This window comes from Lingula anatina, unplaced genomic scaffold, assembly GCF_051362555.1.
Source record: "Lingula anatina isolate TDL-2025a unplaced genomic scaffold, LinAna3.0 unanchor82, whole genome shotgun sequence".
NCBI lineage: Eukaryota > Metazoa > Brachiopoda > Lingulata > Lingulida > Lingulidae > Lingula > Lingula anatina.
The window spans coordinates 298,972-326,822 of NW_028257603.1; the positions used below are offsets into that span (position 1 = coordinate 298,972).

Sequence of the window (27,851 nt, forward strand, 5' to 3'; positions counted from 1 at the left end):
GACGCTCTTGTGCACTTCGTTTTGAGTGGGACTGAACGAACACGAAGTTGGATCGATCTACCTAGAACGATAGTTTCATTGGGAATGCGCCCTTACACACGCTGGGAACCTATTTAAGCGACTGGGATGTTTGTAACCGTAGAACCATTTTTTATTTGTTCAATAATGAGGTCGCTGCATTGTATTTCAGTGGCATGGGGACAATACGATAACCCCAGTACTTTCTAGCCGCTGTCCTGTGACACCAAGGAATCTGACACCTTGACAGTTTATGTATCATAGTTGTGCACGTGGATATAATTAAGTTGAGAGTTAACGCGTGCTAGGACGCCCTTGTAGTCACTCATCTCCCATTAGAGGAAAATGACCTGTCCTTAGTCCCTTGACCCGAGAATGTATACAAATACACACACTAAACATTGCAGGGAAGCTGCAAGGAGCCGGTGTAACAGAAATGGTAGTCAGCTAGGAACTGCAGTCCATTCCCCTTTACTACAGGTTATTTTGTCCATATATTGTGTTCTAGCCCCTACACTCCGACTAACCCTAGCCTGTACATATCATATGGGACCCCGTACTTAGGCAGTTAGATTCATGATATCTGTTGTATAATGCACCACGTAACTCTCATAAATTTATATTTCGTGGTAAAAATCCATGCTGAAGTCAGTCGACGTGGTTCTGGGCGGCGAACAATATGTTTGTGTTAAATTCCAACATTTAGTAAGCGAGGAGGAGGAGGTCCAATCCAAATTAAAATAAGTGCGCAATATTACCGCGTTAACAAAAACATCCTCCGTGTCAGCAGTGAACAAGTTATCGTGGGAATAGGCCAGCGTTCAGCTTCCCAACTGGTTTTCCATTCGTTTAAGGGTTAAAAACATTTGTTAAACTTTTCAAGTAGTCGAGTAATGTTCTGATCCCAGTGAGTGAGTCACCGTGTAAGTCGAAAGAGATGCTAATATCCCGATCCTGGTCCGGGAGCCATACCCCGAGTTTGCAGTATCGACTGTGGACAGATGTGGACTGATTATTTAGAGGTGAGTTGACATTTACATCTGAAAACTCGGGGTAGGGGCTGAAGACCTGGTTAAACGTTCGCCGGTGTTGATATCCGGTCCTGGTCCGGGAGTCTTGGCCTGGTCACACGTTGTCTGGTGTTTTGATATCCCGGTCCTGGTCCGGAGACTAGGCCTGGTTACACGTTCACTGCTGTTGATACTCCGGTCCTGGTCCAGAATGTCAACTGACTGGGGCGTCTCGATAGTCCGAAGGTTCATTGGTCCGAAGGTTCATTGGTCCGAAAAGTGGTAACATTTTCATCGATTTTTTAATCAAGGGTTCATTGGTCCGAAGTTACTATAGTGAACATTCGGACCAATGAACCTTCGGACTATTGAACCTTCGGACTATCGCTACGGCCCCCAACTGACATTACATTACGGACTGGCAGGTTAGACAAAAACATCTAAATTACTGTCTTTACGTGCATGTTTTGGATAACAGATAAATCTCCAGTGTTTAATGACTAAATTCCTTTGAATTTACACGTGTACTTTTGCTGATGGCGTAATCACTGCGATTATGAGATAAAAATTTCAAAATCGGTTTTTCAAATCGCTCCTTTGCCTGAGCACCCACGAACACCTTTCCACGCCAATTTAATGAGTAATTAAAAACCCAAACCACTGAGTAATCCAAAACCCTGCCAGCGATTTTTCTTTAAAAATGGATTTTTTTCCATGAAACATTGTAATTAATTAATTAATTAGGGCCTCAAACTCCACGACACAATGACGGCATGGGCGAATGCTCATGCTTATCAGCGGGAAATATAAACGCCGATCTTACATATTTTTTATCGGCAAAATGGTAGACGCATTATTGAATAATTAGACCCCATTCCCAGAGATAAGATCGATCCAAACTAGATCGACCTTACTCCCTGGGGGTTCACGCTAAATAGCTGTCAGCCGAGCGGGCACGAAAGTTAACTACCCCCTTACAGCTTCTAGTAGGCGGGACGGACATTTAAGCCGGATTATCTGACAGTAATCTAGTGAGACGCCCCACGGGGATAGATTGATCTAAATGTCTGGGAATACGCCCTAAGATGACTTTCGCTGTTTTGATGCTCATAGGGACCATTCCCAGCAGCCTTTCAGTAAGCTTGCCAGACATCTAAGCCCTTTCATCTGAAAGCAATTTAGCGAGAAAACCCTCGGAGATGGATCGATCCTGTTAGATCGATCTAGGTATGGGAACCCAGTCATAAACCCTGTCTGTAACTTTAATTGGGGGAGTGTTCGTGGGGTGCTCGTCTTCATATTTACCAAGTCAAGAAGCACGTGCCGTTTCGTCAAAAAACGGATAGTGTCACCTTTTCGTATTATATTATCCCACATTAATTAAAAACCAATTTTCTAAATGGCAAGGACTATGTAAGCTAATAACAAAGACACAGACTGCGGATAAAGTCAAAACCCAGAAAAACGTGCAAACATTTATTATCCTTCAAATGCCTAATCTTCTAGCACGCTTTGTTTAATGCGTATGTATGTATCTTTCTACCGCGGTACAGATGAGAACGTAAATAATCGTGAAATAATAGGCGTTCATGATAAATGATTGCTCGCCACTTAAACAGTGATAGATAAAACTACAGGGGAAAATAAATCTTGAAAGGTTTGAAGCACTGTAGAAAGTAAACCAACGTTTGTGTAAAGATAATGTGATAGCGAAATGGACCGTCACGTATAGCTGATATTATTAGTTGGCATAACGGATGAGAGAAATACTAGAAGTAAGGGGAGGATCTCAAGGAAAATAGGGGGATAAGAAGCCATTAAATCTCTATGTTAATTGAGCAATTGCTTGTACTTGTGTAAATGATGTCAATTTCCACTTGGTCAAAGTTATAGGCTGCTGACGTTTATCTGACGCCCTGTATTTGTGAACCCGTAATTGTTTGCTTGTTACGGTAATTCGATTATTCTTACCCTTAAAAGCATTTGGTGGTAAGCAAAGATTTTGATTATAGTTAAGTTAAGAAAAACGTGTCATTTACTGTGCGTAAGTCAATGGATAGATAAATATGAAATAAAATAAAATTGATAAGTGCATAAACTCTTGGCTATAATTTTATTGTTATTGTTTTATTTGAATGCAATATAAAACTAATCATTTTGAGACATGAAAATATTATAATTGTCTCATTATTTAACATACAAGTATTATTTTCAAAATTACGGAAGGATATTTCTAAACTAAGCAAATGAAATGTTACAAAATATATTTCTTCATTTCATTGATTACAAAGAAACAGAAATCTTTGAAGAAAAGCAGGACGCGTCAGCGTTCTTTAAATCAATTTCAAAGTCGGCACCGACTTCGTCAATTAGGACGGCGGTATCTCAACATTTAATTCAATGTCTAAACTCTTACATCAGCTTCAAACAGAAAATCCAGTTTATATTTTTGAAGCTTCCTTTGAAGAACCGTGAAGCGGGGCAGATAACGTCAAGTCACTGTAACCATAACACACTCGTTCTCAATATTCGCCGACATCTGACGCAGAAATCCTATCTGTTCCCATCCTAAACACGCATACTTTCATAAAGGGCACAACACGAAGATTCGGATGCATATAATTACTCCCAATTTACCACGTGTGTTTTTTGCCTCCGAGGCTAAAAAGTAAATAAATACGATTGCCAGCACACCGTGGGAAGCAACACCCGAGTGAAGAAGGAACGCTGAATCTTCTTTTAATTTCTTCCTTGCCTCCTCCATTTGTGAACATTTGGCAATTATTTCCAACGCAATGCAAATACGTGGGCTAGTTTCGCTTTAGGAAAAATAAATCATTTGAGATACATAAAGTAAATAAACATAAATCAAAAATGTAATTAAATTATGAATGATTAAGTGGCATTCGACACCCGGGTTATTAATTACGCAAACAAACGGCATGACCCGTGCCACATTACGTAACTTGCACGTGCCACGCATTTGTCAACGTACAACAGACGATGTAACACTGTGAAAAGAGCCCTTCCTATCAGGCAATCTGCCGATAATTAAATCCTGCAATAGTTTTGAAGCAGAGATTGCTCTTAAACCACAAGCCACAGAGTGGGCTTTTCGTCACCCTATTTGTGAACACAGACGCGTGATTTTTCAATACGTTTCCGACTGGAAACAGACATTTTTAAAGAAAGTGATGGGAGAGCATCAGCCACAAAGACACCAGCCACGTGTAACAATCCCCTCCAAAAATCTCAAAAACCGGCAGCCCGCTGCAGACCCATGAGTTCAAGCCAAAAACCCACTTCAAACGCCGCACATTTTCCGGTTGGGCGGTCATATTTATCATTTATTTGTCATTAAAAATAGCTTCACGATCATGTATTCAGTAGTAAACCATATCAGCCCCCGCCCCCTCGCCCCCCCCCCCCTTTCACCCTAGCTCTCCACCCTGAGGTTTTCCTGGACTTTACGCGTTTCACACGGCCTTGCGCTACCACAACGCAGTGCTACTCTCCCATGTAGAAATTGGTTGTCAAACAAAAGCTGCTCATCTGGTAAGAATGGGCGGTCCGATTTCACGGGGAGAAACAGACGGGAGACACGTGCACGGTGACAATTGTCCGCATTGATTGACAGCTCGATTGAAGTGATAAACATGCTATCGGAGGCTCTACAGGATGTAGCTAATTCAATAATCTGGAATGGAATGGAAGGGAATAGTAGGAAATTGATGCTTTAGATTCGAAGTCAAGGAAGGCGAAGTTAAATTAGAGTTAAGATGTTCTAAATATTTGTAAACAAGGGTATATATCTGTTCTCCTTGCAACCGCCCAGGGATGAAGCCAGCAATCAACACAACCTATTTGATAATAATATATACGGCTGATTTACAGGGTTTGTTAGGTGTTATCTGTTTAATTCACATGCGATGACTAGATACTTGACATCATAGGAATTACGTCTTTATAGTTTGATGAATATACCGAGAAACGACCTCTGCTTTACAGTGAAAAGATTAATCAGATGAAGATGGGGTTTAACAACTCCTTTTATATAAAACTCATTATTACCAATAAGTAAAAGTGGTACTGCAGTCTGAGATATGTCATGCAATTTTGACGCATGCAATCTCCCTTTTTTCTACTTGCCTATGTTGATCGACTTAGTTGAAGTAATCCACTTATAAGGTTATGTATGGAAGGCCATTAAAATTCATAATTTAGTTCATTCAAAGACAAAACACATTTGAGTAAATGATTCACACCAGCCACCAAAAACCACTAGGCAACGTGAATTATACATTTAATTTTACAACCTCAAATACCAACCTTTTAATCTACTCAAATATCTCATTGCGATCTTTAGTTGCAATGTTGTTAAAACACGGAACGCTCATATTACCCTGTCGGCCAAACGCCTCTCCCTGAAATATCGGCTCATTTTACCAGTTGCGTGGAATTCACTAGGAGCAGCGTTTCCCACGACCCGCTCGTGTGAGCCGCGCGTCCCGCACACCTGCGGTGCCCGTCAACGGCATACTCAATGGCGCCTTCACTTCATGCCTATATCGCACGCGGGGTATTTTCCGCGTACCGTTGTATCTTACCCTGTGAATGAAGCCTATACTCCTTTATGACCTTTCTCGTTAATTATAAACCGATATTTTGATTGGATTTCAACTGATATTTTTTTGAGTTGTTTACTAGTTTGGAATGCCGTTTATGTGGGCTGTGTAATGCCGGTAGTCGTACAGAGCGTTGGTTATACAGCGTCTGGCGATGCCATCTGGCGTGCTATTAATAAGGCACGACCAATGATTGAACGGACTGATATCAGATATTAATGACTGAACAAGAACACTTTTGTGGGAGACACTTGCGGTTTAACAGGGACATTTTACAACTTTGCATTTAAGAGAAAAAACAAGGTGAATGTTTTCTATACTTTGAAATGTATCGAGTAATTTGTCAGTGGTTAAAAATCTATTTTATGTAGCGACTGTAAGGTAGAAAATTGAAGTTTGCAGTTCAGTATGTATTTTATTGTTTATTCTCCCTAAGAAATTGGACCATTGTCTAGGAAAGCGCGCGCTAAGTCAACACGAGCCCGCCTGTCAATCACGTGTGGTGTATTTCTGGGAGGTGTGTCTTTCACACACTCGCCACTGCTATATGTTTAGAGCGTGGGAATCCCCAGTTAGTTTCAATCTAATTCCTGTCTCAGGAAAGAGCCGAGTTTGCAGACGAAGGTTCCTGCTTCCTGGAAAAATCAGCAGAGATGACAAACGTCAAAAGAAGCGCCAGCGACAGCGACGGAGACGACGTGTTCGATGATTCCCTGGATGTCGGGTGAGGAAGTCCGCCTTTAGTTTTGGTGTTAATCGGATATATGTGATTTGTTTTCAGTCACTTTCAGCGACACGCGCGCACGTGACCAAGGACGTTGGGTGTTAATGCCTGCACGCGTGCACGACCTACTGCCCCACCGGCGTCTACCCTAGCTAGTGTGTCCGCGTGTACAACCAACGGCACTGTCGTCTGCAGCTTGTAAAGTTCTGAACGCGAACCGTCGTCGGCTTTCATAAGAGATGTTCTTTTTTATATAGAAATAATATGTAGGTAAATTGATGGGAGACCCGACCACATTCGTTGCGGAAATGTGAATATCAATTTATTTGCGCGGACGTTCTGGCAACGGTAGGCCTACATAGAGAAAATTATAGGACGTATTTATATCCCGTTAATTTCTAAAAAAAAAAAATTAACGCAAAAGGCGTCGGAACATAAACTGTTAAAAAACTCAACATGTTGAAAGCTTGGCTCGAAATCGATGCTAATTCCGGACAGACGTTTTATATATTGTGCTCGTGCTGTCGGGGCGGCGTACAGCTTTAGCTGGCTATGGTGTAACCGCGTCCTGGCTACAGCAGTTTTTGAACTTCAGTGTGGCAAGGATGCACTGTGGTTGGGGGATAATTGATTCAGGAAACGAAATATGTCGGAATACGAAGAGAGAAACGAGTACACTTCTTAGTAGGGCCTATAAGTGGACATCGCAGTCGAATATTTTACTTACTTACAGAAATAATGTTAAATTGACGCATGTTCAGCAAAGTTCTCACAGCAACCATTTCCGATAACTTGTTTTCACTTTCCCTGTATTGCCAAGCGGTGTTATTTATATTATCTGAAGACCCCTGTGTGTGCCTTCATGTACAATTAACAGGTCCTTTTTATAAGCAAAAATGTAAAACATATTTGTACTGCAGCGTTGTTTACAAGCACTTTTTCAGTGTGTTTTCGTTTAAGTCTGAAGTCTGGACTCTGGTGAAAATTTCCCATGCTTCTGTAGAACCACCCCTAATTTCATTATTCTAAATGATGAATACTTTGAATATATCAGTGAAGTATAGGAACATTGCAGTACCAAGTATATGTTTTTTACTGTGATCTCAGGGTGTAAAATAGTCGATGTTGCAACCACGATAAAAATGGAATTTGTTCTTTGGTAGCAATAGGGGCACATTGACAGTGTAAAACATTAACAAGATCGGGCCAGCTGGTCCCGCCGTGGCTCCAAAATAACACTAAACAGAACCGACGTCCCGGAATAACAATAACAAATCTACTCAAGAGTTAAACTGAATTTTTTTCTTCTTCTTTTTTTATTTAGTTCTCCATCGCAGAGTTGCACCATGAGCGACAGGAAGAAAAGAAGAGGGGTAAGTTTGCCATCGATAACATTTCTGATATTTATTTTTACAGACACTTGTTGTTGCGTTTAATTACTGTGTTAATTGGAAAAATACTACTGCGGACTTGTCTTACTTGATTTAACACTGTTCAAATCTGCATGTATAGCAATAACGTCAAGAGGGTCAGAGTATTGAGAGAAATGAGGCAGCCAATAACTAACCGTTTCCCGAGTTAGTGACAGGGCCAGATCATTGTATCACGTGACCCCTGGTAACCGTTTTCTTTATTGACATACGTGACGGACACTTTACGAGGACAGCCAAAACATTTTGTGGAAAAACTTACACCGCAATCGTCCATAATTGGCGATACTTTTAATGTCAACTGACCGGGTCCAAAAAGACGTTCATGGCATTCCATTCGATAATCAATATTTCAAGGAAGTAATCAGTAGTTCAAAGTTGCGATCTATGTCAGATGGGGTATTGAAGGTTGCCACAGCGCACTTGACTCTGATGTTCGCTGTCGACTTGTGGTATGATAAAAGTGGTCCGGTCTGTGATGTTTGCCGCAATATTGACAGAGGGGATAAATACATTCAGTATCAAGTGGGTTCTGCCGGCAGTTAAAAAAAAGAAGGGAAAAAAACAAGATTCAGGCCCGTAGACGAGGCGGGTTTGTGAGGGAGTCGAAAGAATCCCCCTTTTTTTTGCTGGGAAAGTGTTCCCTCTGGGTAATATTATGAATAGGTACACGAAGGTTTCATGGTTAAAGGTCCACTTTTTTTGAAAAAGAACACCCCATTTGAAATTGCTGGCTGAGATTTTAATCCAGAGAAAAGGCTGTATTTCAACTGACAATAGACTCTCATACTCATTCCCTTCTTCCTTATTATTAGATGACTCCCTCCGTATTTCTTTCTCTTCATTGTAATACGGTGTCTCGCCTCTCTCTCTCTCTTTTCTTCTTCTTCTTAGATGATGCTCTGTATTTTTATTTCTCTGTTTTATAATATGGTGACCTCTCTCCTTCCCCCCTCTCTCTCTCCCCTTAATATCAATTCGAGAACACAAGGAAATTAGTCTTTACTCAATGAAAATAAATCCGTCTTCTCTCACAAGCTATTAACGCGGCTACTCACAGGGTAAAACACGCTTAAATCAATTGGCATAAAACTCCAGGAATTTCTGCCTTTATCACCAAAAGCAGTAATTTCCCCCCCACAAACCCACGTAACCCTGTCGATTAATATCCCACCCCACCCTTTTTGATAGCTGCCACAGCAGTGTTATCAGATCAGAGCACGGCTCTCTTTATGAAACGCCGAGCGTTCCCACGCCGCTACAAATGTCTATTTTTACCAGCAGTAACATCCATCTGGGCTAAATTTGCCCGTGCTTCTCTCCCGACCAGAAAAAATATTATCAATATTTTCATCTCAAACCGCACTGTAATGGGACAATGTTTGGAGAGAATACTTCGAGAGTAATTAGTCTTCAATTTGTCTGAACTTTTGTACGTGAAGGCAGGTGATTGGATGAAAAAAGGATGCCTAAACAGTTGATGTTAGTTAGAATTAAATGATTTCATCTGGGCTGTTTTTGATTTTTTTTCTAAAAGAGATAGTCGGTTGCAGGTCGTGGTTATTTTTATGACCACAAACTGACCATAGACTGACCATAGACTATGTGTTTGTGTACTTACGCCAAGCGTAGCTGACCACTTATTTGGTACCGCAACGCATTTTAAGAAAGACATTTTATCTAAATTACATACGTATATCTTCACGGGCTGATTCCTGTATGACGTATCATATCACAATTGCAATTTATTGAAAATCATCTCTTATCCAAGTTCTTAATCTTTTATCTATTCGATGATTAAATGCAAGAAACAGGACAGAAAACAAAATACATATTGAAGAAGTTTGGCTTGACAACTGTTACATATTGTGATTGTGAGCGTGTGCAGCACGCGCCACAATCACGCGCGTGTTAAAAGGCATGCACGTGCAGTGCGTGGTGGTTAAAGTAAGAAAGCGTGAAAGGAATTTGTTTTATCTTGGAATAGGCGGGATAGACTCGAGTTTGTGATGTGCACTTCTTTGAAAAATGAAACCAGCAAAAGTAGACAAGTACAAGTGAATAAAACACCAGCCGAGTGAAAGATCCTCATTAGTGTCAAGTCTAAAACAAGGATTGGAGAACACACTGTAGTTACATAATGAGCGTAGCACTTGTTTGTTTAGCGAAGCAAACATATCATAAAATAAAGAGAAAAAGCAGTCAACCACGGCTTCATCTCCGCCCTGGCACGTTTTCCCAAATCATCCCGGATCAATCCAATCCCACCCGGTCACTTTGAAGAAATATTGTTTTTACCAGAGGGCGAAGCTGTCGTTAATTCCTTGAGCCGTTCATCTGGAGCGTCAACACGACATGTTAACAGCCAGGATACACGGTTTCTTCTTCTTCCCCCCCCCCCCCCGGCAAAGGCCGCTTACATCATCAGTCGATCAAAACATTAACAAGCCGACCATTCCCCTTTACACACAGACGCTTGCGTCTTGCTTAATTTAACAACAAATTAGGGGGACCGGCCGTGTTGTTTTTTATGTGCTTTGAATTAAAGTAACGTGTACCACATCTGTATCGAACTTTGGCCCATAATTGGATAATAGCCGCCTGTTTGTTTTTCGGTGGATTGATGTTTTTCTTTCATCCCCGCAGGTGGTTTCACTAAGAGCTATCTTCTCTCGACATTTTTTCCTACAGTGGTTCGAGTCCTACAGACAGAAACTAGAGCGACCTCTAATGTCCGCTTTTCACAAAAAAATGTTCACGAAAATAAATGCCTTAGCTTCAGCTAGGATATATACTAAATAGGATAATTTTTTCACTTGTAATTTTGTCAATGGCAAATATATAATTTCACTTATATTACTGATGTTAGTTTTTAAAGCCCTTTTTGTCTTCATAAAAATATGAATATAGCACCATATCTTTTTACAGATAATAGAAAAACGAAGACGGGATCGAATCAACAACAGCTTAGCGGAGCTGCGTCGACTGGTGCCAACTGCATTTGAAAAACAGGTAATAAAAACAATTTTAATTTTGCCAAGTAAAATTGCCATGAGTATATGTCTTCAGGGATCCTCCCCTCCCGTAACTTTCAGTGTAACTTCAAATCCCTCAATACCGCCACGGAGTTAATAGCCGTCGCCTGTTATTACAAATACTGTATGAAATCCGACAGAGAGCACACACGACCCAGATGACCCTGCATGAAAACAGTATGATTTGGGGGACATTATTCCCGCCCGCCAAGCGAATAAATATAGAATAGACGCAGATATTAAGTAGCGGACTCGGCGAACCGTGACCGCCGCACGCTGTTCAAGTTGACATCGCGACCGCAGTTCCCGCGTGCCGCGTGTTGATCTTACCCACTGCGCTGTGATATATGTCACTGTTGGCAGTGCAAATAGCTTCTGGTCGCCGAGAACCCTTTTCACGTCACCATGATAAAAGGAGGAGAAAAGCCGGTGACAAGGCGCGTGCCAAGCTGACCAATCCCTGCCCGAATTTGTCGCATTCCCCTCCCCAGCTGCTTGCGCATTCATTTTATTATTTCGGTGCGAGTGCGTCTTAAGAATGGCTATGCCCTACCAATATAGGGTGATGAAACTACAATAGCAATTAACATTTGTTTACACAGAGATATTGATATTTAGAAAATATTATATCCAATGCATATTATCATGACATAATACTGTGTCATTATCGGACTTGATTGTGCTTGTATACAATGAATGAGTTGCCTGAAATATGAGTTGCTGTATTAAGTTGTGTGTCATGATGTCAAAGCGCCTTGGAAATGACTCGAGTTATTAGCACAGGGTACTGCTCTACACCCGAGGCCAACTGAATGATGACGTTAAATCCATACCAAAATTCTCACTGCAGAAAAAAGAAAACGAATATCTAGTGAAAAATCAATCCGTGACCCAGGTTAAAGGGCGACGATCTACCACGGACCAGTGCGTACAAAGATCACAGCGGGTCGACGTTTGTTTGCCGTTCACACCGCGGCCACTGATTTTACCGCTCGGATTATCAAATCGATCAAAAAAGCAACACAACTTAAGAAGTACTCTGCCTATGTCCACAACGCCACGTGGCTTTGTTTGAGAGGCGATTCGTTCACGTGGGAGGATACGAGCACGCTTCACGATCAATTAATGCGTACGTTGTTTGTGTATTGGGAGAGATTTCGTACTCGGTATACACAGAAAAAATGTCAGGTTGGGCTCACTTTCCTTCCTACTTCCTGGTCCACGGGCTATTTTGCTTCCCTCTTTTGGAAATCTCAGCCGGTGTTTCCCTCCTGTTATAGTAATGCATCTGAACAACCTCGAGCCTTTCAAAAATGAAACGATGTGGTGTCTGCATTAATTCGTATATTGACGAAAAAATGCACAATTTTGTGTAATGGCCTCTTTGTCTTGTAAGCGAAGCAAAACGATCTCTTTTTAATTATAAAATTTAAAAAATGTACAGATTTTCTCTCCTTGATACAATTGCAGTAGTAACGCTCTGTTAAAATGTGTGCCCGTACTCCTTAGCCAGCGTCATTAGATGACTATAGATAATATGTTTGACAGCACTTTTTAAAAAGAAAATATTCTCGCTCTAATCAAAGTGTTTGTATCTTGTCACCAGGGTTCAGCGAAGTTAGAGAAAGCTGAAATTCTTCAGATGACGGTGGATCACTTAAAGGTGCTGCACCAGAAGGGTAAGTTGATATTTAGATGCATATCTGTCTTTGTTTAATGTGAAAATATTGTTTTTATTTTATTTAATGTCTTTTTTTGTATTTTTAATTGCATTTCGGATGCAATCATCATTCCTCTTAAAGATAAGAAAAAAAACCATAGTGTACAAGTAACAACTGTTTGTCATTTGTATCCAGTACTTATTACTGATTTATGGATTCTGTATTATACTAGAACTTAAACGTTACCTCTCTCTGTGAAGACTTCTACATCACACAAACCTTCTTACAAAAACGCTTTCATTATGCACCTGATCACACTATAAAGATATTTTCCCCTCATTTTATGAGAGATTTTGTAATGTCCATTATAAGTAAACGTTATGAAATTACCTAATAACAAGACGTGCCTTAGTTGTGGCCATTAATTCACCATCTAATTGATATATGGGATGTATAGTGTGCACATCGGTGTATAAATATCCCCTTTCTGCTGGAAGATAATCTCGATCGATGAAGCGATAACATCTCGTGCTGGCTAATTGCTATTAGCATTAATGAGCGAGTAACCGATATGGATTTCTGCGGAAATATTTTCTTTCCTGGCGGCGACCCGGGGCACTTTAATTGTTGAAACAATTCTGATCTGCAAACGTGTGAGAAAAGAGGTTTAAGTACAATACCCAGGTGTGTTATGTTTAGCTTGTTAAGACACCAAGCGCTGAAAATCCGAGCTTTAACTGAAAAATCGCGTAACTAAGGTATTTTGATAAGTATAATTATAATCAAAATTGAAACAAATGGAGGGTCTTATTATTATCACCGTTTAACTGTTAGCATATTGTAGTCTGCCTCAAAGTTGTTGAGTTGTAATTAGACATCTCGTAACTCCCCTTTTCTGTTTTAGCAAGAAGCTAGACTATATTATGGTTATTCATTCTCGGTAGTACAATAAAGTGTTATGCGATAAAGAGAATCGTTAATGAGCGAGTAACCAAAGTGGTTTTCTGCGGAAGTATATTCTTTCTTCTTAAGCACAATACCCAGGTATGTTATGTTTAGCTTGTTAAGACACCACACATTAGGTATCTGTGCCAGAAAATCAGAACTTTTACCAAATAATCGCTTTGATTACCAAGGTATTTTGATAAATATAATTATGTCCAAATTGAAACAAGTTGAGGGTCTTGTTCTTTCACCGGTAGTAGTCTGTCTTAAAACTGTCGTGTGAAATTGAAATAAGACAGCTTGTGAATTCTACTGTAATGGGCAGTAGCATTTCTGTATTATGGCAATTCATTCATGGTAGTATCAATAAGGCGCCGTGCTATTCGATAAAAAATAAAGCGTTCTAATTAAAAAACAAAATGATGCAAGAGCCTCGGCTGAGGGAAACGCCGTATAAACCAGTGAAATATAACTACTGGCACTCGGTTTATTTTGCGGGGGAGGCATGCTGGGAATTGCGGTGTTGTCACATTGTCGTCGTGTTAGTTCCGAGTACAGTTAAGGCGGTACACGTGGGTGAGGTCATGTCTCCGTGACCCGGTGTCAAAATGATCACCTTTTTTAAGAAGCACAACATGGTCCCATCGTGTGAAATTGAACGCCTTCGTCAACACTGTCAACCCCCATGTCGCGCGTTTATAGTGATTAACTTAATCGCCAGATTTTATTGAAATTACACGCGCTTGAAATCCAATTTGATCATAATGAATCCTGAGAGGACGACTTTCCCATAGCTTTTACTACCACATGTCAAGTAGGCCTGTCGTACAATATCTCCGGTAATCTACCAGCACATTGTACGCCCAGCCTGACTTCTCGACGGTGACATTTTCCCACAGGCTCGTGTTGAATCATGGAGTAATTATTCGTGTGATCCGCATTCAATTATACGGCGAACAAAAGAAAACTACCAGGCCGGGAATGATTAGCCGCGACAGATGAAATAAAAAACCAGGTCGATTAAGAAGAAAGTCGTAAAAAGCGTGGGATATAGGGGCCGTAATGGGCAAGACAATGACGTGGGTCGCGTCACAATGTTGACGCTTCGGCGCGTGTAGGTCAGTTGACATGCGGGGATTTTAATAAACAAATGGATTGAAAAAACTCAGTTGTCATTTAAATGATAATGATTCAATGAGCACGGACATGTTTTTACATTTAAAGGCTCTCTAACTAATATGTAAATATATATATAGATATAGGATAACAATAATGATATGAAATAAATGATGAAAATATAGCGTTATACAATATACATTATAAAGAGATACAAGTAAAATGGATAAAATCCCTTGTGTATTTAATACTAATTATATGCGTTTTAATCATTACCTTACATAAAATTTTTGCTACAGCAGTCTCACCTTGCGTAGATGTGGATTTAGGATTACGTAAAGCTGTCTGACTTTGTCTTTTAAGAACTATTCTTATCAAGACACTTTACTTAGATCATAAATGCACCGGGGGCGTCTCGATAGTCCGAAGGTTCATTGGTCCGAAGGTTCATTGGTCCGAAAAGTGGTAACATTTTCATCAATTTTTTAATCAAGGGTTCATTGGTCCGAAGGTTTTATAGTGAACATTCGGACCAATGAACCTTCGGACTATTGAACCTTCGGACTATCGCTACGGCCCCAATGCACCCTGTCAATGTAAATACCTCTATTGCGAACGGTCATTATTTTATAGATTAGAATAAATCGTCGCAATTGTTGAATATACCTTATTCTCACTTAGGATGAAAGGAACTAAATAAAACGGAGGAACTGTTTGAACTCGTCAATGCACGAGTGATTTTCAAAGAATAAAATAAAATAAGGATACTACAAAATAAACACGTATAGACAAATTATATTACCTTTTGAGAAATACTGCGTAAAGATTTTAAGCTACGCGAGAAAGATAAGAGACTGGAATGAAATAATTCGGTCTTTGGTGCAAATGAATTCTCTCAAATTAGTACTTCAAAAGCATAATATTGCACAAAAGAGTATATTTAAATGTACATTGTATTTATTTTCTTCTTTGATTTTTTTGTATTTCATGACTGCAGTGAATTCCCCCCCCCAAAAAAAAAAGAAAAAAAAAACATATTTCTCATGGTAACAAAAAAATTAATTATAATACTGCATCTTACACTGAAAGGAAATCACACCTAGAATTATTTTTTTCATTATCTTAGTATAATATAACTGAATAAATTAAAACTTTCACTTGGGTATGTATTATGAACCCTATAGTTTAATTATAATTTGTATATTTGCAGGTCTGAACGGCTACAACTACCCGGACCCTCACGCCCTGGCCATGGACTACAGGAGCCTTGGCTTCCGGGAGTGCGCAGCGGAAGTTGCGCGGTACCTGGTCACGGTGGAGGGGATGGACATCCAGGATCCGCTGCGCCTGCGCCTGATGAGCCACCTGCAGTGTTTCAGCGCTCAAAGAGAGGCGGCGGCAAAGGCGAGCTATCAGAACTCGCAGTGGAACATGACGACCAGCCCTCATTTTAACATGAATATAAACGTGAACAGTCAGTATTCAGGAAATCCCATGATTACGTCACAGCAGTCTACGGATCAACTTATGACGTCACATCACACTGCTTTGCCGACGTCATGCTCAGAGCCAAAATATAACCCCCACCAGGATGCAGTTAACTCCAACATAGGAAATCACCATTTACGTCTTCCAACAACGGCTAGTGCGGCGCCACAGATGTCAAGCGTTGCCTCATCTTCGTCTTCCGGTCATGCGCAGATGCCTCAGCTCTCTAGTTCCTTGGTTCCTCCGTCTTTACAGCACTCGTCTCAGTTTTCGCTAGGTATGAACTCTCTTCCCATGCTTTCACCGACAGGTCCTCACAACTACAACCCGTCTTCCTCCTCACACGCCGTCAAACCTTACAGACCCTGGGGAAGCGAACTCGCTTACTGACCTAAGACACTGGGTCGTCTGTTTAAAGTTGTGACGTCATAGATCTTGGATTCATGACGTCAATGATTTGCCAAATTACCCACCGGCCAAAAAACTTATATCAGTGAATCTGAGGGATAAAAAAGCTGTTACTGCCACAGTGTTGAAGGAATGGAATGAAGATTCACTGTAACAGTATAACAAAATCCGCAGTGCTATGGGGTTAAGAACAATGTGCAATATGCAATGATTTAATTATACACTTTAGATAGGAGCTCCGTAAATATGATATATTTTTGTGGTCATAAGGTAGTCACTCGATTCCTGTTAAGATATGTCTGTCGGAAAATCTTAAGGCGACAAGACATGATTGAGAAATTAAATTTGCACCCATTTCAGACTACAAGGAAAAGGGGCCGGCAGATAAATGAATTATAAGTAACATTTGTACCGATGTTTCCATTTCAAATGCAATCAGTTCGAATAATTGAAATCAGCACAGAGCAATTACACCGTACATCCCTCGCTTTAGATCAAACCACTCCGCGAGGTCGTGTTACCATGGTAACTCGACTACCACGGGTGCGCACGCTCCGCAGAGGAAACAGTAATTAAAAGTTGATTTAGCTGACCATAGGCCAGTCTTGTAAAGATAGCTTCTCCGCGTGGCACGTGCTTGCTTGACGTGTGCACATAGAGGTATCACTTCCACGTAGAAGGTGTCTGTGCCGTGTGCTTTTTAGTTCTGTAGTCAAAGACTACTTGTTTTCTCCTAGAGATGAGGATGTATGTCGAAAGCTATTGGATGGTACGTAGGGGTCCTATAACAGTACATTGGGACAGAAAACGAAGCCGACTGCCAAAGGGCTGAATGCAATTTTTACATTTTATTTTTATTTTATTTTTTATTTCATTTTAACTTTCTTAATGCACCTTTTGAACGACGGGCGCATCACGCCAATGCTTTTCACGTTTTAAAATGACCATTGCTTAGAAAGCGATGCATTTAAATGTATAGTGTTCACAAATAATTATTAGCATTCTCGTCACCAAATCACTGTTATTTCAATCACATGGACAATCTATGCGCTTCCTATGCTGTAACAGCAGCGCGTTTTACGTAAATACACGACTTTTGACGATCATGCACGAATTTTGTCAAAGATATTTAAGTGTGTGCGGTTGTAAAGTATAAATTATGTAGATTTGACGTCTTTTGATGTGTTTATATTAGAGGAACCAATTTTAAAGAGTTCCTAATTTTCTATTGGGAGAGAAACGTATGACGTTTATTTATTATTTTTAAAGATTTATTTACAGATGATTATGATAATAATAAACAGTTACGGCAAAAGCTTTAATATAAAGTCGACTTTGTTTTTCATTGACAGAAGACTTGAACTTGTCCGTTTGGTAACATTCCAGTGAGTGATACAGCATAATAGGGCTGTATCACTTTTTGTCTTAACCATCAAAGCATTCAAGACGAATTTGTCCCATACCAAAATAATCTGACGAGATCTGGTTTTGACAAATTTGAAATTACATAAAGAAGGGGATAATGAAACAAATAAAAATTAAAAGCAAATATACTGCTCGTTTTTCAGGCACATTTAGATTTTCCTTTTGATTTGAAAACTGGTTGAAATCCTCCGAACTCGATTGATTTAAAAGCTTAGTTTGACAGTATTAAAAAACTTGCAAAGTATGCGCATTAAGAGTCGGAGCGAGCAGTGTTCGGGTTAAACTCAGTTGACTGTCTCCACCAAGTACATTATTCTGTGAATTACATAGCCATTGAGTAACAAGTGTACAGTTAGTCACTCAAATGACAGAGCCGTGTTTATTAATGAAAAAAAAAAAAGAAAACTCACAAGAAACAAATTTGAAACTTTATTAGGATAACGTAACTCATGCAAGAACAACTAACAAACAGAAAAACGGACTGATAAACAAAAGATTTCATCAAAACGCAAAACAGAAAATAATAAATATTTGTTTAAACTTCAAAAAAGGATTCTAACTGATTTTTCATTATGATGTGACTTTTCCCCATGACATTAGCCCTGTAAACGCAATAAGTACATCCCTGATGGGACGTCCCCCTGTCACGATACACGTGCCTCATTAATTAACGACCTCTGGCAGAATTACAATTTAACTGCACACAGTCCAGTTTTGACTGAAGAATTAAGGCGTTCACAGTACACGCAAGACAAACAATGTAACATTCAACACAGGTTAGCTGAAAATACATTGGGGAAGAAACAAAAAGTAGAAAGGTTTCAAGAAGAAGACTCCCAGTGGCACGGGACACGCAGCACAATCTGGAGTGCTGCTGCTAGAACACGCCGGGGGTTCACGGATTGTGACAGTTGAGACTGAGAGGATTGTGCTCAATACACGACAGCACAACAGAGAAAACGTACAGAGGCATAGCGTCGCGTACGACGCCACACACAACGAAATAACAGGCGTGTCTTGACCAAGTCTCCAAACCACCAGGAATCTTCTAAAAACTGATGTTTTATATATAACTCTAATTACAAGGAGACACCTAAAACATTACTCACACACTTAGCGTATGCACCTGTGTTTTCAATAAATAAATAAAAATAAACGTACTTTAGAATAAGGTCTGATTATCACAAGCTCCAATTCTGTAAGTTATATGAGTTTGGAAATCTGACATATGTAGCATTTATGTATATCACACTTATGGACAATCGGAATCGATCATTGACAGGAATCAAGAAAGCGGAAAAAGCACATTCTCTTCGAGAATGCAGCAACGAATGACTATGTACAAGATAGAGGGACATTTAGAGATAACACAGTGGTAATCCTTTCAACGGAAATGTTTTTTCTCACAACAGAACGTCAACAATTAATTAGACGAAAATGTCTTTGTCAAAAAAGTCAACAAATTAAAATGGAAAAGGAAAACAACAATGTACCTAGTGTAACATCGTGGTCGTGTACACGTGTATATATACATGTACATACTATACATATACAGTATTTATCAAGTGGAGTGAATGAGCTGTACAGACCGTTCCAGTTTGTATATACACAGTATTTGGTACATGGTGTGCATGAGTCGTACAGGCGGTTCCAGTTTGTATTCGCAGCTTTCAGAACTGTTCAGCTCTATACAGCAGAGTGGTAAGTTATATTGAGCGTTATTGTGGCTGAACATAATTATTGCCTAGTGCTGCTGGTTCCCATTGTTTTGTATATTTTTGCATTTGATTGATTCTCCCTGAATGATATGTCAAACGTGCCTCTGCGAGACCAGATAACTTATCGCTGGATTATTACTTGAATACACCTGTTCTTATTTTAGGAAGAGAGTTCCACAGATAGACAAGGTAATTCCATTAGAAAGAATGTGACCATAAGACTTCATACAGCTGAAAACAATTGATTCCTTTGCGTTACTTCTTTTACGAAAATTGTCCTGTTTTCCAATGTTCTTGTATATTTTAAGGAACATTGTAACATATTTATTAACATTCGAACGTTGTGTATACGTGACGTCATATTTGACGTCATCTCATTGTGGTCACACTGGCGTTTCGTTAAACTTTTTAATACGGTCCAGAATATTTCCACCAGCCGGGCGTCCCGTAGGGGACGTAGGTGACGTTGGCGACGTTGTCCGCGTGGGGGAGCGAAAACGAGACACCGGTGTCGGCGTCTTCTTCTCTTCTTTATTGCCGCCGCCAAATAGAGACTGGAATTTACGTTTCTTTTCTTCTACGGGACTCAAAGCTCGCTGCTCTCTTTCTAAAGATGATGGTGGAGTGTCTTTAGATGATGATGATGATGATTCTTTGCCTTTCAATCCTTCACTCGGAGGCGTGCTGCTTTTAGCAGTGTCTTTTGAGCTATGGGGACCGGCTATATTCAACTTTAAAGGTTCCTTATGGTCTTTTTTAGAATGCTTTGCGTCTTGTTTTGTTTCTTTGTGATCAATCTTTTTACTTTTCTGTTTATCATCCGGCTTTACACTTTTATCTTCCGATTTCATGGTTTTGTCGTCAGATTTTTTACTCTTTTCATCAGATATTTTACTTTTCTGTTTTTCATCCGATTTGTGTCCTTTTGAGAGCAATTTGCCGGGCACAGCTTTCCCGCGGTGAGCCTCTTTTTCGTCCTTCGGAATCACAGGATGTTCTCCAGCACGGCGGAGTGACGGGTGGGCGAGTCTTGACTTCGGGCGCCATCTCCTGGGCGGTCGCCTGCGTTTGGGGCACGGAGGCCGGGCAAACAATGGCGTCAATGACGGTGGCCGGCCAGATTCCGGCTGTAAGAGCACAGATAAACAGAATAATTAATAGATGTTAAAATAATTATTTTATCGAATGACAGAGCAGTATAATAGTTTAAAATGATACAAGTGTTGTTTTTAAGACAACTTTAAATGGAACGATGTCTTCTTGACTACATAACTACATACTATTACGTATTTATGTCGGTGTGTTAATTGACATTCAGACACTGCGATAGCCAAACTAACCTGTTATATGCATCCCTGATGTGAAGCAAAAGAAACACATGCAGATATAATAAAAGCTTTTCATGGACATTAACAATACACTTATCCTGAAAAAAGTCATTTTTTTTTATTACAGACAATGTTTTAAACTTAAAATTAAGGACAGATTATTAGTTTAACTAAATATCCATTTAACACAATTGTCTTTAAAAGAAAAAAAAACTATGCTTACCAAGGATCCAAAAGTAGCTATACTGGCTCCACTGGCGTACTGCGACAAATGGCTGTTCAGACTGTAGTCACTGTCGTGGCCTATGACGTCACTGCCATATGACGTCAGAGGTGCTAACCCTCCATTGGCTGCCACATTATCTGCAGAGTCAGCCGATGAACTTCGCTTTAGTTTTCGCTTCACCTTTTGAGAAAAGCTGCTAATTTTTTTAGGATCGGTGTTGGATGGGGCCGCTGGCGACGACACGTTGATGCCGATCTTTGCTAAAGTGTTTTTGACAGCGGATTCTAGACTCCCCGCTCTCTTAAAGAGACCACGTCTGTCTTTGCCGCTAAGAAATCGGAATGGCGAGTGGTGTTTCTTATGTGGAGCGCTCTCTGGCGTCTCCAGTGGGTCGGTACTGTATGTTGGAACTGCCGGAAGAGATTCCGTGGACCCGGACCTCGTCGTCGTTGGTTTGGTGGTCTTTGTTTGTGATTCAGTCACCGGAAAATCTGTCTCTAAAACGCTTGGCTTGCTAGCGCCTTTTTGTGCGTGTCGCCCTCTAGCGGGCAAGGACGAATATATTGAAGAAGAAGAGTAAGTATCGAAGAAATGCTGCCTGGCAGACTTTGGAGACTGTTTATCGCCACTGCTCCTAGTTGGCGATGTGCTCATCAACTGCTCCCGTGAGGGCGCTGCTAGCGGCACATATCCAGGAGAAGCCGTGAAGAGAACATCCTCGCCGGGAGTGTCTGCAGATAAACTCTTTTGTAATGGGGGTCTCTTTTTAGTAGGCGATGGCTGGAATTGAAATGGTCGTGTATCGGTGGGGGCAGTGGCCGGAGCAGGCGTCCGTTTGGACCGGCCATAGGGGGAGATCATGAACCCTGGCGTGGGCATCGGATAGTTGGTGAACTTCTTGAACCGCTGGAGACCCTGCCTCTCAGGGGTAGTGTCACGTGACGTGGATGCACTCATTGACCCTGAGTTGTAGGAGGGTTTGTGTGAGGGTGGGGGTAGTAGCACAGGACCCAGGGGAGCGGTGGCGCTACCCTCTGTGAATGACGCAGACATCAGCGGAGGAGCGGATATTCGCGCAGGCGCACTGGGAGTGACTTCTAGTTCAATGCTGGACAGAGACCTGCAATAAAAAGTACAGCGTGTTAAAATCCGAATGATTGAACAGATTACATTCGTGTTTTCTTTTTTACGCTGTTCATTAGCAGTAAAGAAGGATAACTGTATAATTAATTGTGTATAATAGCTTGATGAAATGTAAAATAACTACTCGAAAGAATCACCGTTAACATATGGCACTTTTTTCTTGGACGTGTTGCGTCTAAATGTATTTATTGTAGTCTTGTTACATAGCTTGAAACCACCATTTTAACTCAGAAACCGGTCCAATTGTTGGGCACACTCTTTCGCTCCCACTGTAAACGAGTGTAAATGAGAATTAAGCGAGAGTTGAAAAGTCCCTGCGCATGGTCATCTGCGTCATAAGTGAGGTAATTTTAGTGATGTGCTTTAGAAAAAAAACCCTCCTTAATATTTTAATTTTAGAAAAGACTGCAGAATACACTGACCGTCTAAGTCCTGGTTGCTTTCTGTCACTGGACGCTGCAATGGTACCAGTTAGTCTGGAAATCTGGCTAAATGCCTGAAAACAATGGAGTGCGAGTACTGAATTGTGAAACATGGCAACTTTTATCAAGACACGTTATGTAATTGCTCTGACTGGAGGGAGTAGAAAATAAACAGAGGACGCTATTTCAATCTTTACATTTTCACAAAGAGAACGAACGTCCTGTACAAGGATAGCCAACGTCTTCATATACTGTGCAGTAGGCTACAGGTTCTATTTGCAAAGAAGTCAGATGCTTTGGTGGTTTACAGGATGCTACAGGTGAGTTAAATGTATATACACGGTACAGCTATACAAACGTGCCAGGAAACTTCAGTTACATTGAAGATAAATACATGTACATGAAAAAGTGTCATCTATAAATAAAACTATAAATAAAACTGTAAGATGATGCAAGGCAGTGAATCCATTTTGTTAACACTTATTTCAATTATACAACCAAACGTGCCACTACTGGAACACTGTAGTGCTGACGTGGAGACACATCTCAGCAATGAGTATAGATACTGAAGTGTACATGACGGTAGAAATACACCCATTCACACAATCACTATTTTAGACCACTTCCTACGATCGGGGAACAAAACACGGTCTTTGGCAAAAATTGGAGACAATAGTGTGCTATTTAAATTCTACATATTCCCATGCTTTCAAACTGACCTACCTCCTTTAACATACGAACCATTCGCTGAAATTGATTGATCGACGGTATGTAAGCAATGGCGGTTCATGTAGCAGCATTTAAAGAAACAGTTCGAGAAAATTAGATGAAAAAAAGATATGGCGATACCTAGATGGGGAAAGGGTGAGTAAAAGTAAGATAGCTAAGGCGTCAATATCACCTTGCTAAAACAACGAAGGAGATAAAAGTACATTCTCAATTCACAGGTCTGACAGAGGGCTTCGACACTCATGCGGAAAATCTCTCGATGGAATAAAAGTCATTCTCGAATTGTTATTGATATAAAACATGAATTTTCTTTTGCGAAGAAAAGATTCTTATGGTATCTAACAAACACATTTTAGTATACTTTAAGAAAGCTGACAATAAGCTTAGTATGGAGACCAAAGCAAAATCACTTCATAAAGCGGTCATTTTTTTTAGCCTATTACAACTTCCGGCATGTGACTGAGCAAGGTGCAGTCGGTGCCACAGCTAGGCACCAGTGGTACCCATGGCTACTTACCCCGTCCAGTAATTTCCGTATATCTTCTTTATCTCTGTCCCACTTGGCCTCACTGGTGGCGCTGGTGTCACTCCCGGCCAGGCTGGTCCGTGATGCCGTCATACCCTGGGAGTCTCTGTGGTCCATTTCTAGCAGTCTGGCGACTTCATTTAGCCTCACGCACTGGTGGAAAATGGAGGACATGGTTAAGTGATAGTCTGCTCTTATTGTGAAGATAGAAACTGCATCACGCTTACTGCACTGAGCAGTCTCTGTCTTTGAGGTAGGAGGCATACCCCTCTCTAGTAATAAAAAAAATACATAAAAGACCGAAAGAGCTTATCTGTCCCGTAAAAAATCTATTCTTAGGTATATATTTCATATACACCAAATAGTCCATGTTTTTTTCGGGACACAAGCCCACCAACAAACCACAATCTACTATGGAACTGGCAGTACCAACAGGGATGAAAATACCACATTTAAACATCAAAATACACACCATGAATACAGACACTAATATTGAACCGTTTGTCTCGAGTCCCCCAACTGATAAAAAATCAACAAGCTCGAGCACTCACACTAAAAACATTACTTTTTTATTCATTTCTAGTTTGACAATATGTACTAGTATTACAACATTAACGGACCCTAAATCTGATCTCACTATAGGCTACATGGCGATTCCTTATAAAATGTTAATCTTATAAGAAAATAATTCAATTACATATACCTCTCTCAAAATGTCGTCTATCCTTTTCTCCGTTTCCTCTCGCTTATTTTTCTCCTTGGCTACGCATTTTTCCAGATCCCTCTTGGCTGCTTCCCAGGTACTCTTTTCCTTATTAAATTTGTCTTTAAATTCTTGTTCTTTTTTCCTTAAATTTTCCTCTAGTTTCGCAATTTGTTCCTTAAAACCCTCTTGTTCTTTCCGCCATTCACTTTCCTGCTTAGATAAACCGTCCAGCTTAACCTTCATTTTTCCAAACTCTTGGCTTAGTTTCTGAAATTCTGAATCCTTCTGTAATAGTTTTTCGGTCAGCTCTCGTCTGGCTCTCGTAATTTCAAAACCAGATTGTCCATTTATTTTTCGAATGATCTCATCTTTTTCTTTAAGACGTTCGTCTCGCGTCCTTATTGATTCATTTAATCGATTCAAATTATCATCCTTATCAGAAATTTGATTTTTCATAGTTTTTATTTCTTCGTGCAATTGCTTTATCTCTGCTTCTTTTTCCTTGAGATTGCCTTCTTGTTTTTGTAATTCGTCGTCAACGTTAAAGTAATCCTTTTCAAGCTCTTCAATTTCCGTGTCTTTTTCTTTCAGAATCCTCTGGAATTCTTTCAGAAGGTCCTCCTTGCCCTTCATGGTGGCCTGCGTCTCGTTCAGCGTCTGGGACAGGTTCTGTATCTCCTCTTCTAATTTGAAACGGTCATGCGCAAACTGCTCGTCCTTCTCCTTGATCATGCTCTGAATCTGAAAACATATGTAGTGAATTCCCAGTTGAAATGTTTATTGCTGATATATGATAACAAAATGGTTCGCACAATATCTTTGACCATGCCTAACACGTGTTTTTAAATAGATCGAAAACACAACATTATTGGACAAAAATTAATGGGTGTTATTATTTAAACATAGTGTTAGAGGTACAGTTGTAACACAGTGCATTGTGTTGTCTCTCTGGTGGTAGTTTAGAGTGTTACCCATGTGGTACCTCCACGTTTGAAGGAGGGAGTTGCTCTACCAGTGTTTTTCATATAAAACTGTAAAATAAGTGAAAAACTGAAAGAATGCAATTTTGTTGTCTTTTAATTACAATGTACAGTACGTGATAGCGGCGTCACGTGCACCTATACATAGGTCTACATCTCTTCCCCACCTCTCTCTCTCTCTCTATCACGCGCGCACACACACATACAATGGCAATAGCTAAAACTATATGTATAATGTAAAGGCTATGGAAATCAATACCTTTTGTGCCTGTTGTTTGGCCTCCTTGGCCTCTGCCCTGTAGTCTGCGCACTTGTCTCTCAAAGTCTTGATCTCGTTTTCGATGGTAGACCTCGAATCGTTCTAGAAAATATTAAAGGGAACGGTTTAATTTACACTTTCAATGTCAGAACTACAGGGGCAGTAACCTTAACCCCAGGAACACCCACCACGCCACGTGACACACTAAGTTGTCAACTGTCAACATCCACTTGCCAATTCGCACCTGTCAACACCCATCAATCAAATGTCACCGCCCACCAGTCAACCGTCTACTGCCAGCACCCACTCGTGAACTGTCAACACCCACCTGTCCACTGTCAACACCCACTCGCATACTGTCAACACCCACTTGCATACTGTCAACACCCACCTGTCCACTGTCAACACCCACTTGCATACTGTCAACACCCACTTGCATACTGTCAACACCCACCTGTCCACTGTCAACACCCACTTGCATACTGTCAACACCCACTTGCATACTGTCAACACCCACCTGTCCACTGGACCACCGTGCTTCCTGGCGCTGGAGTTGCTGGTGGAGTTCTTCTGTTTTCTTCATAAATTCCTGGAGTTTTCTCTGCATCTCTTCTTTCTCACGGCGCCAGATGGCGCTACCGCTCCCACGGCCATCACGGAGCTGAAAAACGGGAGGATATGATCAAGTTCTAGAAGCAGCAAGTATAAAATGAAATGATGGCAGACCCAGTGGCGGATTTAGGGGTTGTCAGGGGGGTCCTGCCCTACTCGATTTCTGATAAAAAAAGACACCAAAAAGCTGAATCATAGTTCTAAACCATACCAAATGGCGCAATATGCCCTCCAAAACAGCAATTTTTTTTGGGCCCCTCGAGCGTGCCCCGAACCTGACGCCATGGGGATGAGGTTCGGCCTTGCAATCCGAGGCCTGTCAATCCTAAAAAATCGGACTCCCCTGTAAAAAATTCTGCATCCGCCCCTGCAGACCGAAGAGCTGTTGATACTGTTCAAAACTACAATGCCACTCATACACACAGATTGGTAATTATTGACCATTGGTATCAGCTTAGCTAAACATACATTTGATGATGTCCTCGGCCCCGGGTTCACGATCACAGTGGGACTTGAGAAACACTCGAATTCTTGGAAGTAAAATCGTTTTTCAGGCATTTACCTCGTCAATATCTCGCTGCATCAGTTCGTTGGCTGCCTGCACCCGCTGTAGTGTATTTTCAAGATCTGTTGCTCGGTTGGTGGCACGGAAAAGTTTCTGTTGGCATTGCTGGAGCTGAATTTAAAGAAAAAATATATATAAATACGTTTCAAATTATTTTAACACTCGCCCTACCTTATTTGCTCGTTGAGAATCATTGCTCGATGCCTGCTTATCTGAATGTACGTTTGATTCTTTAGGTGCGCGGTCTGTATGTGACACGCATACATGTACACCAAAACTGGGGTCCCATACTTAGATCGATCCATGTGGATCGACCTAACTCCCTGGGGGTTCACGCTAAATTGCTATCAGCTCAAGAGGCTTAAATGTCTGTCACACCTACCGAATTAGCTAAGGGTAAAGATAATTACCCCTAACAGTTTTGCTAGGCGTGACAGACGTTTAAGCCGGTTAGTTTGATAGTAATTTAGTGAGACTCCCCAGGGAGATAGATCGATCCAAATATCTGTGGGAATGGTCCCTAACAAAGACAGACAGGCACACACAGACACACCTGTACACACACACACACACTCACACACACACACACATGTACACACACACACACACACGAGCAGAAACGTGCCAATGCAGTCCACTGCCTACCTAACATTGCAAGCAAGCAACAAGATGCCGGCAGCTCCTCAACTTGTCTGTTTACCATTTGAATTTTGTTAGATAAACGGAAATTAAGATTATGGTACAGATCGAAT

The 27,851-nt window shown here is 40.7% G+C and overlaps 2 protein-coding genes across 3 annotated transcripts in view; one reads left to right on the forward strand and one right to left on the reverse strand.

Annotated features, from left to right (window-relative positions):
• Window positions 1-659: 659 nt before the first annotated feature.
• LOC147759127 (hairy/enhancer-of-split related with YRPW motif protein 1-like) lies at window positions 660-17,788 on the forward strand. 2 transcript variants are annotated; one of them, XM_086998370.1, is made up of 5 exons: window positions 660-1,040; window positions 7,702-7,750; window positions 10,736-10,819; window positions 12,449-12,521; window positions 15,775-17,788. In XM_086998370.1, the coding sequence occupies exons 2-5, from the start codon at window positions 7,724-7,726 to the stop codon at window positions 16,440-16,442; spliced, it is 852 nt and encodes a 283-aa protein (XP_086854496.1). In that variant the 5' UTR covers window positions 660-1,040; window positions 7,702-7,723; the 3' UTR covers window positions 16,443-17,788. The 2 variants fall into 2 exon arrangements, with proteins under 2 accessions (XP_086854496.1, XP_086854495.1); XM_086998369.1 differs by lacking the exon at window positions 660-1,040 and adding an exon at window positions 6,123-6,377.
• Window positions 17,789-18,299: 511 nt separating this feature from the next.
• LOC106176749 (uncharacterized) overlaps window positions 18,300-27,851 on the reverse strand; it is a 30,381-nt gene continuing 20,829 nt past the window's right edge. Inside the window, exons 7-15 of the mRNA XM_013559260.2 lie at window positions 27,097-27,210; window positions 26,440-26,583; window positions 25,923-26,024; window positions 24,681-25,424; window positions 23,969-24,130; window positions 23,446-23,469; window positions 22,723-22,796; window positions 21,155-22,277; window positions 18,300-20,730 (exon numbers count right to left, since the gene is read on the reverse strand). Coding sequence (XP_013414714.2) covers window positions 19,987-20,730; window positions 21,155-22,277; window positions 22,723-22,796; window positions 23,446-23,469; window positions 23,969-24,130; window positions 24,681-25,424; window positions 25,923-26,024; window positions 26,440-26,583; window positions 27,097-27,210 — 3,231 coding nt within the window. The 3' untranslated portion in view covers window positions 18,300-19,986. The remainder of the gene's footprint in view (window positions 20,731-21,154; window positions 22,278-22,722; window positions 22,797-23,445; window positions 23,470-23,968; window positions 24,131-24,680; window positions 25,425-25,922; window positions 26,025-26,439; window positions 26,584-27,096; window positions 27,211-27,851) is intronic.